This window comes from Fundulus heteroclitus, chromosome 24, assembly GCF_011125445.2.
Source record: "Fundulus heteroclitus isolate FHET01 chromosome 24, MU-UCD_Fhet_4.1, whole genome shotgun sequence".
NCBI classification, from domain to species: domain Eukaryota; kingdom Metazoa; phylum Chordata; class Actinopteri; order Cyprinodontiformes; family Fundulidae; genus Fundulus; species Fundulus heteroclitus.
In genome coordinates, this window is record NC_046384.1 from 24085393 (window position 1) to 24099071 (window position 13679).

General features: G+C 38.3%; 1 protein-coding gene across 2 annotated transcripts; it reads right to left on the reverse strand.

The window, feature by feature from the left end:
* Positions 1-10918, reverse strand: LOC118556092 (ly6/PLAUR domain-containing protein 1-like). Of its 2 annotated transcripts, XM_036128114.1 has the most exons (4): positions 10683-10918; positions 5564-5698; positions 2991-3235; positions 1-105 (listed from the first exon to the last, which is right to left on the reverse strand). In XM_036128114.1, exons 1-3 carry the CDS (start codon positions 10729-10731, stop codon positions 3012-3014), a joined length of 408 nt encoding a protein of 135 aa, XP_035984007.1. In that variant the 5' UTR covers positions 10732-10918; the 3' UTR covers positions 1-105; positions 2991-3011. The 2 variants fall into 2 exon arrangements, with proteins under 2 accessions (XP_035984007.1, XP_035984006.1); XM_036128113.1 differs by lacking the exon at positions 1-105 and having other exon boundaries at positions 1585-3235.
* Between the last annotated feature and the right edge of the window lie 2761 nt (positions 10919-13679).

Consider the following 13679-nt stretch of genomic DNA (forward strand, 5'->3'; position numbering starts at 1 on the left):
GTCGCTGTCCGATATCCATCAGATCAACTGTTTTTGACGTGGAGACGATGCAAAACGAGAGTCCAAATCCGTTCACAGGTTACTGTTCAAAACCCCAGGAAGCACCTGTAACAGAACGTCAACATTTGGGTTTAAAAACAACCAGGAAGTTTATAATTATGTTTATTCAGTCTAGTTTTACAGCACAACCTCTTTTATGTTTAGGGTTTGTGGATAGGGCTGTGCATAAAAATCGATACATAGATTAATATCGATGTTTTTAAAAATGATTTATATCAATTTTCTGGCTTTCAATATCGATATACGTCCCAACCACTAGGGGGCGTTATTACAGCGTACCATTACTGTTTCACAGCGAGGAAGTGCAAGTGAGACAAATTGCGGAATGGCCGACAGGATTTTTAGAAGCGCCTTCGTCCCCTAAATCAGAGGTTTGGGCACATTTTTGGTTTCTAGACTGTATGCAGCTTATATGTCAGTGTCATTTGTAGTCAAATTTGCCTTTTTGCAAAAAAATGGATCCAGAAGCAAATATGTTGTGATGCAATTTGATTGATTCTTCATTCTTTTTTCCAGATAAACAAATGAAAATTCCAAAAAATGAAAGATTCCAACAGAAAATACTAGGGCTGCTTGTTCCTTCTAGTCCATCCTGTCCTGATGAATAGGCCACATGGCCTCATCTACGTCATATTCAATATTTTCCCTTGCAATGCACCTTGGGAAAAATCTTCCTGCATTCCTGATCCATCCTTGACATGCCTCTGCATCTATATCTTGGCAGCAGCAGACATTGCAATGAGCAAGGACATCTGCTCATAGGGGCAGTGATCATTACTTTCCATCGCCATGCACTGAAGAATTCCTCTATAAGAATAGATAGAGATGTATATACTGTATAGCAGCAATACCTGCTGTCCCGTCGAAAAACTCTTACCATGGATGCAACCGTGTTTCTATTGAGAAAGTTTGGACTCTTTGTCCCGTCCCTCTAAGTGAAAGGCCATGATTTACCACATGATCAATCATAGTGCCCAAATTTCATCTGTAACTTCAGCCCTTCCAGCTACACCTCCACCTCACACATGGATTCCTCTTACTCATAATCTTCTTCCCCTGACCCATCCCTCTTACTCTGCCTCTCATCTGCCTTAGACCATCTAAGCTTGCAAAGAACAAACACACAACATGACACCATTTACGTAAAGCCTGCAAACTGATTGCAAATTGAAAAATTGTGTAAAGAGGTGTCAATCAGGTGCTCCAGATTTCATTCTGATCAAGAAGTTTCTAAGAGCTTGAAACATATAGTTTTGTTTTGCTACCACAGCTAAAGCAATGGAGTTTGGACTGCATGAATGACATCTGCGTTAACTGTTTTGCAAAAGGGTGGGGAAAATGAGTGAAACAATGAAAATGGGTAACTCATTTGCAAGAGGGTCTTTTGCTCTGCTAAATGCATTGAACCAAATGCACTTTATTTTCCTGTTAATGTATCAGTGTTCAATAAATTGAACATAAATATAATATTTGGCTGGTTGATTGAATGATTTTGGGCATTAATTTGAAAGTAATAAATATCGATATTGGAGTCATATCAGATCAAGCTGAGCTATATCGAGAATCATATTGTATCGTGAGCTATGTATCGAGAGTCGTATCGAATCGGTTCATCCTAGATGATTCCGAGCCCTAGTTGTGGTTATCTAAACAAGGGCACCCCAATATTAAATATCTTAGAGAACAACGTTTAGCCTTTCTCTGCAACTTGAATCATCATATGTGGGACAGGTGGCTTCATGCCGTATCTTCACCCCTCTGCTGCCCTGATCAACAGTTGTTGCGATGAGCTGACACCTTGGGTTTGGTTTTCGAGTATTCTCAGTGAACTGATTCTCTGTGGTCATTGCTGATGTGTTTGACCCCATCCCACCCCAAACCCATATGACTATTTCACATCCCAAAACTACAGTACACCCCTTTCCACGCCTGCTTTTAGATATATAAGAACACCCCGTGATTCAGTTGCTTACAACCACATCTAGCAGCAATAAACTGAACAAACCTGTTTCTGGATGGAAGGACAGAAAGTTGAATCTTGAACATAAAGCAAGCCCACATCATCACCCTTGCACCACCATGCTTGACAGTTAGTATGAAGTGTTTATCCTGATATTCTAAGTTTGGTTTTCCAGTGTGTTGAAGCAATTGCTTCTCTGTGCTCAATGCCAAAAAAAAACAGTTTAGGTTCTTAGATATCTAGGTATATTTTATGACTCGGTACCTAGTAGAGCTGCTTTCCACAGGAATAAATTGAAGTGGTGTTTGTAGGGCAGACAACCGCATAACTGATTTAAGTCCGTAGAAGAAGCCTATATCATCCCTCTACTACTGCCATGCTTGTTTGGATGAATTTTTAGCAGCAATATCCCATGTGTGGTTATCCAGAGTGATGCAACATTTGCTTCTCTACGCTTCTTGCCTGTGTCTTTGTAACAAAGGCAGTGTTGAATCTGTTGTTTATTGTTGTCCACTGGAAGTTAAAGATCAGGACAGTCTGATTATGTGCTGAAAGAGAGTTAAGGATTTTCTAAATTTAAGCTTTTCTTATTCTTTTTTTTTTAGATATCTGATTCAAAACCTCATCGCAATGACATGAAGCACTTTTCGCTGGCTTATGTCATCAACCCTTCATTACCGTGCTTTACAGTTGGTATGAGACGCTCTGCTTTGCTGATTTCCAATGTGGTCCAATAATCCACCTGTTTATTTCTACCATAACTCTATAGGCTCTACTTTTTGCACTCTTCAGCTGCAAGGGCATTTCAGAGGTCTACCACTGCTTTTCCCAAATCACCTGCGGCCTTGTTTTACTACTAACCAGTCAGATTTACTCAGACCAAACTCAGAAAACAGACTGTTCATGGTCCCTGCATTAGTTTAAAAACATTATTTGAACTGAAAGTCCGGTGATTTAGCTGAAACTGTACAGCGGTACGTGGTAGGAGCGTCTACGTCAGATGAAGCAGCATCGGCGCCATCAAGAAGAGAAGGGCACGCCGGTTGGAGGTTGCAGCCGAGGGGACGGGGCGCTTCCTCTTGGGGCCGTTGCAGAGTGGCGTGTTGCAGCAGGTGATGCACACCGAGTTCAGCCTGCCGGTGCAGAACTGCTGATAACCGGAGGAGGCGATGAGGCAGGCCCCGGAGGACGCGCAGGACTTCCGATAGTGTATTCCTGTAAGAGAAGACGGATTGCTATATTTTCATTTGTCCTAACTGAGAAAATGTGATTAGTGGATGGGTATACGGCATTCTGTCTCAAAGAACAAGGGAAACATTTTGTCCGCCGTAATTTGATTGCTGAGATTGAACACGTAACTTTTAAGAGTCCTTTTGTTCTGTTTTTGCTCGGTTCAGCAGTTTATTGCTCATGTTTGAGTTATGGCGATAGCGATTCTCGGCGTGATCTTATTAACTGATATTTGTCTGTGTGGTCCTATATTTCTGCTTAAAGAAAAACTGCAGCTGGCTGTTTGTCATCAGGTACTGTTTCTCCGAATTAGCAACATCTGTTACGTTTCAGCTGGTAGGTTCAGTTATCTAGGAATATTAATGGCAGAAAACATATGTAGACATGAACAATGTTCTTTGTGCGAAGCAATGATATTAAGCTTGATTCACAACGAGTAAATGTACTATCTAAGTAAGCATCGAATTACAGGGAAGTACACAACCATGAAGGCACATGCTGTATGATGTTCTTCACAACACATCACGGCCATCTTGACATCAAGAAAAATAGCTGGGGGGTGTACAAAGAGGTACATTCAACTGGCTTTGTTTCTTTTTATGACAAATGACATCAACGTACCTGCAGAGATGCACCAATAAATTGGCTTTGGACCTGAATCTGACAATATTCTACTCAATCTGCCCAAAGCAGTGATAATTTAATTGACCTTCAGTCACTAAACACATCCTGATTTGGTCACCTTTAATAATTTCTGGTTTAGTCTAGTTTGTGTCGACTAAATTTGACATGTCAACTCAAAGTACTGTACATTTAGTACACTGCATAAAGTCCTGGAGAAAATCTTGTTGTGCAATTTTTTTTACATCCATAAGGAAAATATGTTCTCGGCACCAAAGTAAAAATACGTAACCTATATATTTAAATATTATATCAGCCCCCTCTGCCCAATTCCTCCACTGCATGACTCCCCATCCCATTTGCAGATCAAATGTCATTCTAAGCCCTACTCTAAAATTTCATAACCTGGTCAATAGAGTCATCGGGAAACACAGACCCATCTTCAGAATTGGAATTATTGCTAAATTAATGTTTAACCAAGCTAGCTTAAGGGCTAAGCTATTTAGGCAATTTTGCTAAAAAAGACAAAGAAAAGGCTCTCCTTGTTTTTTTTTTGTTTTTTTGTTTTTTTTGCTTTTCTGACTAGAAAGTGACTCGGCACTTGAATTATAGAATTAAATTGCTAGTCACTTTTTTTGTGTTTCAGTTCAACACTGTTATGCTGTGGTTGAAGGCATCCCCAAGTGCAGAGCCTGTGTTTTAAGTTTCTTTAATAAAAGAATAAAACACAAAAATTAGTCACGGGTGGTACGACTGGTGGCGCAACAGAAGAAATCAACAATGAGCAATGAAAACCAGGGAGCTGGTTACAGAGGTATGTGTGGAGAAAGGTAAGAGAGCTGAGACTAACAAAGACAGATGAGCTCAGGAAGGAGTTTAATAAACAGGAACTGAACAGAGAAAAAAAGAAAACTCAAACACCAGTGATCATGAAAAAACAAAATTGAAGTAGATCTGAATTACTTTAAGCTAAGACTTACTAATTATTTTTGGCAAAACGGCTGAGGGAGGTGATTTGGAACTGTTTTTTGAGAGTATTTAGAAGCATCATAAAAGATGTAACAACTAATTATACAGCTGAAAGATTTTACTTTTCAGATACTGGTTTTTATTGCCTGCAAAGGCTTCGATTGCTGTCACACTACGAAGATACACATCAAATGATGGTTGTCTTTCTTTGAAGCTGCATAGAGGAGAAAAAAAAACAGATAACAATGTCTGTTTCACTGAAGATCGCAGGAGATTGTGTTGACCTCTTCAGAGGGGCAGGCAAGTCAGACATGAGGAAGGAATTTGAGACAGGGGGAAAAAGGAAAGAGGGGAAAGCTGGTTTCTTTAGTGAACTGTTTTCTGTCTTTTCATTTTACCTTCAAAAAAGTGCCAAAAGTGAGACTGTAATGCAGCAGTAATGAGATGTTTATCTTACCTTAGTTTTGGATTGATCAAAAATGTATGCTATACAGTAGAAATGCTCCATTTTGTTTTAAATTAAACTTTGGAGGTCATTTACTTTCTGGGAGCTGACTCATGTTACTGTATGGTCAGCAAGAATAAGGTCTTGTTGGAGGTCTAATTTGACACTTTTCCATTTGGAATAAAAAAATCTTAACAAATAAAGTGCATCCACAGCTTTCTATTAGCCACTGAGATTTTACTGGGAAAACATGCAAGAAATAAATTCCATTGGCTTACCGTCAGGTTTGACCAGCACTTCCTTCTGGCACATGTCCTGTACGTTGACTGTGCAGTTGACGATGTACTCTGGTGTGGAGCAGTCGTTCTGCTTCATCTCCTCACACTGGTAACACTGGATCTGAAGGGCATCTCCTATCCCACAGAAAACAGTAAGGAGACATAAAGTCACCACTACAGCCAGCTGACAAAAAATAGATCAAGTTTCCATGAACCTTCTGGATTATCGTCAGCACCAAGGATTTTGGACATATTCCAAAAAGGACAATGAATGCTAGAATAGGAAGGACACTCAAGTTTTTGAGTCTGGTCCTCCTTTATGCTTTAATTTGGCTTTCAAGCATTAACAGCGCTGCATATTGCGACCATAGGTTTAATCTGACAAATTTTGTAAAGCGCTTGTGATATGATGCTAAAAATGGACACAGCTGATTTTAATTGTTAAGGTTTGCATTCAAATGTGTTTTTCCATAAAGCTTCTTGCTAATAAATAAAGCAACCAGCTTTACTCAACCTTAATTTCATATAATCTATTTATGTAACTTTTCAATCCGGTTCTAATGTCAAATGCCTAAAGTAGAAAGTATTCAGCTCCATGGTTTATGTCTACATGTGAAGCTTAATTTAAAATGTTTCCTATCCTTGGCATAGAGCAACTGTGTCCCTTAACAATTTATATGTGCCATTGATGCCCACTGCAGTTAAAATTTTATTAATTGGGGGATTTTATTGATTGCTGTGGGGTTGAAATCTGCTCAAAAATGTAATGCTTAATTTAATGTTCTTCAGGAAAATATATTTTTCATATGCCATGAAAATTTGTAAATAAGCATTTATTGGATGGGGAAAACACACCTTTTCTAAATATTCTGATAATGTTTCACACAAACAGACTAATTGCCAAAACTGCTAGAAATAATTGTTTTATAATTGTTCTTTATATTAGGGACTAAAGTTAAGAATGGCATTAATTATAAACATGGAAAAACGTGTTGATAGCATATTATTTCTATGGCAAAGGTTTTAAGCCGGGGTACTTTTCATATAATTTACCCGACTTAGTGCCCCTGTGTTTACATGTTGTTTTCATATTGTTTGTTTTAACAGTTTTTATTTATTTTTGCAAGTATTTTTTTTTTGTTATTTGATTTTGCACAGAAAGATGCAGAACAATCTTGAAAAATTCTATCAAACAGACATAATACCATGACCAGTTACCAATGGTCCAAGGAAGGGACAGTAGTCACCAGGCTGTGTAGACTCAACGTTGCACGACAAATGCGGGGCCCATGCGGTCCGATCCAACAGAGAAGCTGCAGTAGCTCGGATTGCTGAGGGAAAGATGTCGCAATACGCATGGTACTGCACTTTTTGTGTAGAAGGCTGCATATCTGCCAACTTGACAGATTAGAAACGGTATTTCTTGGTGGCTGTCGCCTCCTTCAGCAGAATTGCCCTGCCCACAACAAAAATGGTGCATGAAGGGTTTAAGGGGCACAATTAGCTTGAGTTGATTAAATGGCGTTCAGACTGCCCCAAGATCTTACCCCAGTCGAACATCTGTGAATGTGCTGGACTATGGCAGTTACTATATATTGAAATACTAGTATTCGTTAGAGGTGCAATAACAAAAATATAATCACCATTATTAGAGAAGTTGCTCTGGGTGTTTTTAAACTATTCACCTGCTACTCTTTTTTCTGGTCAGTGAAAGCACCATATCGGCTAATTTGCGCCTGTGTTTGTCATTACTGTGTTTTTTCTAGAATGAAGAACATAAAAGCCAAGCTTTTTTCATTATGTCTATAAAGTCTTTGGATAAAAATAAAATCTCAGCAGGAGTGCACCCAGGGGAAGAAGCTACTAAAAGAAGTGAGATTTTTCTATTTGCTTCACGCTCAGTAACATATTTGCTGAGGGTTTGTTTTATATTTCCAGCAGTCACTGAAACACGGTCTGTGAAGCCGGTCGGCATTAATTATCCAGCTGCAGATTTGTAAAATTTTAATAAAAGCAATGATTAAAAAACATAAACTGATCTATTTGTAGTTTTTCCTTGAACGTTCTTTCAAACACTTACGCAGCTTATTTTAAAGAGCCTCAAAAAAATGTTGACTTGAAAATGTGAGAAAAAAAGTAAAAAAAAAATGTAATAGATTAAAAAACAAAGTTTTTTGTTGCATAGTATTTTGTGAACTTTTCTACATTTGCTCTGATGTTTTTGTGAATAGGGCTTCCAGCTGAAATGCAGCACACCTCCAGATTGCGCAGCTGGTGTAATATTTCCCCCGGACAAACTGCTGCGTAAGATGAGAAAAACATTAAAGGGATAATTATTAAAAAGATAGCTAATGAGTGTGATAAAGAAGCAAAGGAAAAAAGCCTTGAATGGACAGAGCCTTGGTGCACTTTCAGAGAAAATGCATGTTTGAAATGTGTTGACGTTTAAATAAATGTAAAAATTAAAAAAATTGTGCTGGTTCCATGCTAAATTTGATTCAGCAAAATTGAAAAACAACATCGGTTACTGGTAGTGGGTTGGAAAGGTGCACCCTAGGGAAATCAGATTGAAATGACCCTCATGTTTAAAAATAACTACTATAAACAGCCGCAGGTTGCTGTTTTTCATTTGAGGGAATGAGGGAATGTTAAGGACATTTGGCATTGAAATTATGAAATGCCTTAGTAAATCTAAAGCTGATCTCAAAACATAATTGATATTGATTTGCTAACTTAATTAATGGTAACACTTTCATATTTCTTTTATTTTTGCATCTTTATCTGACTCATACATTTCAGATTATCAAACAAAACTTAATAACAGACAAATACAACTGGAGTAAGCAGTTTTCAAATGATGATTTATTGTATATGGTTAGGGGAGTAAAAGCTATCTAAATTGTGACTAACTACATTTTTTTATTATTTTCTTGTTTTTTGGAAATGTGAGCTCCGTATCTCTTAACCACACACAGACCTGGTTACCGCCTGAATTGTAGAATCAAGAAATAATTAAAAAATAACCTGTCTAACAACATGAAGTAGGGTAGGCTAAATTATCTTAAAAAGCAACACGTCACACCCTGATCTATAGAAGATAAAGGTGAGAAACAGTTATCAACATTTATTAACCTGGCAAATGTTACCAACTCATTTTTAAAGCTATCAGACCACAGTGAGAGTCATTAATGGATAGAACATGGAACAGTGGTGAACATTCCTAGGAGAAGCTGGCTGACCATGATTACTCCAAGAAGGTATTATTAACTCATCCAGGAGGTCACAGAAGAACCCAAAGTAACATCGACAGCTCTACAGGCCCCAATTTCCTCAAAAAGTTAAGAGTCCATTAATCAACAATAAGTAAGATGGGCTGGCATCAATGGAAAAGTTCCAAGACCAGAAGCACTGCTAACCAGCAGGAACAGAAAGGCTCGTCTCACGTTCATCATATTCTGATCAAACACAAGTGGGACTTGTTGGAAGAGCTGAAAATTTGCCTGGGGATTTGAACCGAGTGAAATAAATGAGAAAGAAATCTGTGAGAATTGTATTCTCAGCACCCTATTAAAAAAACACAATGTGCTCAAAATAAAATAAAAAAATCTGATAATATTCCAGTGAAATAAAATAGATAATCATTACACTCTAAATTTCGATTTTACCTATAGAAAGCTGTACTCTCTAAAAATGTCTAGTCAAACAGTATATATATATATATATATATATATATATATATATATATATATATATATATATATATATATATATATATATATATATATAAAATTATAATTATAATTACAATATAATTGCAATTGTTGATGAGCCTGATGGATATTTACTTTTATGTACAGAATTCAGAATTTACTTGCAGAATTTTCACAGCTTTATGTGCTGTTCATCTCTTTTAGATTAACACAAGTATTATTATTATTATTATTATTATTATTATTATTGTTGTTGTTGTTGTTGTTCCTAAAAGATCGAGGAAAAAAAGCCCAGGCTTTGTGACTTTACAGAGCCGATATATGTCTTAGCTGGTGTCAGCCGACTGGTTATAAATTTCCACCTCAAGCCATAAAATGCACGTTTACAGAGTACATTTCTCCTCTAAATGTCTTTCAACCCATGGATTTTATAGGTGACAAAGGTACATTTACAGAATAAAAAGGCTGCACACTGAGTGCATGAATGTCCCAGTGGGTAGCAGATAAAACCACATCATCAGTGGCTTTTCCACACTTCTTTTTGACGCTTTTAACTCTGCCCGGATGAGCTTTTCTTATTGCCTAGAAACCTCGCTTTGGTGTCCGTTGTGTACACTGGCCCTGCAGAAAGGGCAAGACGGATGCAGAAAGCAGTAAGGGAGATCTAAAATGGTGAAAGACTGGAGGGCTCAGGGCAAAAAGAACTGACATTTCAGACTGGTTTAAGTGATTGATATGTCACGAAAGCTTAACTCTGATGGTGAAATCACATTAAACATGTAAAATTACCATACAAACAGCAGCTGACAGGGTCAGTTGTAGTTTGAAGTCATAACAGCATCAAACCGGCGCATTCCCACTGATAATTGAAATGACAGGAATCATTAGAGTAAACTGAGACAGCATGATCACAAATCCAGCGTAATTGAGCTCAGCCATACTTCATTCATCATCTGCAAAACCAGAACTCATTCTCATCTAGTCAATTTTTCTTAGCTTCATCAAATAATGTGGATCCTTGTTGGAGAAAATCCTGTAAAATCCCCATGAAGAACTTCATCCCTGAACAACAATCTTTGGAAACGTGAACAAATTTTGAAAATTGAGAGAGAAAAAAACGACACTTTTGCAACTTTTCCAAAGGCAGGTTGAGCGTTTGGACCAGAACAGAAAATGAAATGCTTTCTTAACAATTAGCATACAGGAGAAAGGATCCGAGTGCGCAAAACCTTGCGCCAAAAACGCAGCTTTTTTGAAGCCCTCCAAAGTGTATTTAATGCAAGCAGAAACAAATGGTTTCCAACACGCATGTTTTATTCATTTTAGATCAAAAAGATATTTGTAGATATTTGTAACAATCATCCCCTTACAGCATTCCCCCTGTTTAACAGTCTTCAAGTTGCACCCACCTGCGTCTAAAAAGAGTCCAAATAAAGTGGCGAAAACGAGCAGACGCATCCTCCTCTGATTGTTACCCGGAGGAGAAACATCCGACCGAGAGGAATCAGAGGGAGGAGGAAAAGATCCGCCTCGGAGGAGACCCGGACGCGGAGCAGCTCATCCTCTCTGCCGGCTGGGATGGAGGGAGAGCTCCAAGGAGGTGTTGCGCTCAGACGCGACTGGAGACGAAGGATGCTGGAGCGCAGGAATCATGAAGCGCACCACGTGATGGCGGCTGATATTACTCACGCCCTTCACACAAAGACAGAAATATCAAACTATCTGTTTTTTATATATATAATAGGCCTATTTTTCTATATGCAAGAATTAAATACGAGTTTAATGTCCGAGACTCGATTCTGTCTCAATTGTCTGATTGTTATAAACCAAAGCCTTCAATTTAACAAATTTTTAGTTTACTTACCTATATCTAGCACCACATATCTGACCAATCGGCATTTTTAAGGAATTGATACTTAGGATTTTTCTGAGAGACATGAGATTCAGTCAGGAGTTTATGAGCAATCAACATCTTACCTACAGTACGGTGGCTAAATAAAAAATGCGTGGGCTAAATAATTATAGTTGAAAATAAGTTTATTTGTAAGTTGCACATTTACTATGGAGAAGATACAGGCTGAGGGGAAAGAGAAAATACCTTCTCTGTTCAAGTGAAAATCCTTCTAACATGATTCAGAGCCACAAACATGGTGAAGTACCTTCTGGATCATTTAAACTGCGGCAGCCAGTCAAGGTCATTATTTCAGTTTCTGAATGCAATGCCACTCAGAAACGGCCACTGTTGCATCATCAATCCAGACGCCCAGAACACAGAAAACCTTTTTTTTTTAATGAACGGAATACATCTGCTATTTTCTTTTCTTTTATTAAGCACAATATTACAGTTACAGACTGTAAATTATTTTTTTTAAAGAGGTAGGAAGAGGAATGATGGGTCTGGTCTGAAGCAAAAGATGTTACAACACCCTAAAAATGCCCCTTGAATGTACGCACCGACGTTTCCATGTGACTAAATTGAGTATGTGCATCTGAATTCAAGCACGATGCTCTACTGTTTCTCTGTGCCCCCTAAGAGATATGTTCCATTTGGAACAGATCCTGACAATAATATCACCTTCACATGCTAAATGTGACGTTTCCAGCATCTCCTTGCATTTGGCTTATTATGGTCCTGTATATTTGGGACAAATATATATAACATTTTATTCTGCTTGATTTCATTCTATTTTATCTCAGCAGGACCCTTTGTGTTTTTTCAAACATTTCCTAAATTTCCAAAACACTGGGCAGCTGCCCTATGGCAATTGTCAAAGGACATTTAACCAGCATGTATAAAATAGATGTAATGATCCTGTTTGTCTGATTCTTTCAGCAGTAACTGTTGCACCACTCCTTGTCTCCTTGTCAGCTCTGCTCTGACAATGAGATTTAAGCAGGGCTGCTGCACCTAGGGAGATCACTATATACATATACCGGCCTCTCCCAGTGTGTAGCTGCCAGATCCTTGAAAGCCTTCATGGGAGTGGACTATACAGCATTCCTTGTTTGCCTGACTGTTGTGACCAGTTTTCCTTCTGTGGATTTATGCCTCCTCTTTCTACCTTGCTGCAGGCTATCTATCCTCACCTCACTCTCCTCAATCTCCAAGCTAGCTTCCCATTTTTCACATAAAATCTCCAAAATATCTCCAAACTATCAAATCTTTTACTTTATCCGTCGTCATTGTCGGCTCCTCACCTGAATGAAGCAGGTCTCGATGAGCGCTTTGTGGAAACGCCCTCTCCATTACTCGACACACACTTAGAACCCTTGGTTTATCTCATAAGTGTCATGTTTTAGGTGTTTGTTTTACTTTGTATATTTTTGGATTTTCCTGCTAGCTTGTCACCTCTCAGCCACTACCCAATCAGCTCAGTCTCCCTCCAGCTAACACCCTACTCTAGGATCAGCTCTACCTGCAGCCAGTAATTAGATTCAACTCTGGTCATCTGTGGACCAGCCTACTTATACCTGCCTCAACCAACTTTTGATGTGCCCTGTCTCTACCGGTTCCTGCGTGCTCAGCCAGCTGGACATTTTTCAGTTAAAGTTGCCTGTGTCGGCGTGCTGCAGTTCTACCTGTTTTCCCGTGAGTCCCAGCCGCTTGTTCTGCCCATTCTGGTGGTTTTGCAGTCTACATGGCTTGATCTGGTCTCTCCCTACCTGTATCGTCTGGTCTCCTGCTCATCCCTGCCTGCCTACCATAACCCATTGTCTCACCTGCCACTGTTCATCCTGCTAGCGTTAGCTTCCTCAAACTTCCGTATTTAAGTCTAATGCTTGCGAAGCTAACATTTTTGTTTGCAGAATATGTGTTTGCTCGTATTTCTCGTGAAGAGCTATAACAGATATAATTTTTTCTACTTTTCCTATCATGAGAGATTCTTAATAGTTTATATTTGGAGCAGAGGGGAGAACAACATCTGTGTTTTATTATGTTAAAAAAATAAATGATTACTGACAAATATTAACCTGGCGTCAACCTATGCTACTATTGTAACATTCATCAATTGTGTCACATGTTTTCTTAACATCATGTAGCTGCAAACAAGGTACAGTTTTTAAACATTTAGTGTTCGGGCGGGCTGTTTAGTATAAAATAAAATGTTCTGTTTGCTTTCTTAGAATTCCTGTTCTCCCCAGTTTTAGAAGCAATTTCCGACTAAAAATACACTAAACTAAAAATAAATCAAGAATATCCCCAAAATTATTAGGTCTAAATGCAAAATTTTAGATTAATTAATTTCATAATATTTCTAAGTGGAACCACTATGATATTTGTTACTGTGTCTAATTTTTTTGTGATTAAACAAACAAACACATTTAAAAAAAATTAATAAACAGTGACAAAAATGATGGAATCCTGCTGAAAACCTAGGAGACACCTCGGATTGTATTTATCAACA

Excerpts from the sequence above, each read along its gene's own strand:
- LOC118556092 (XM_036128114.1), bottom strand. The coding sequence starts at position 10,731 with ATGCGTCTGCTCGTTTTCGCCACTTTATTTGGACTCTTTTTAGACGCA. Across the intron at positions 5,699-10,682 it reads TGGACTCTTTTTAGACGCAG|GAGATGCCCTTCAGATCCAG; the intron begins GTGGGTGCAACT and ends TCTGTGGGATAG. Across the intron at positions 3,236-5,563 it reads AGTGCTGGTCAAACCTGACG|GAATACACTATCGGAAGTCC; the intron begins GTAAGCCAATGG and ends CTTCTCTTACAG.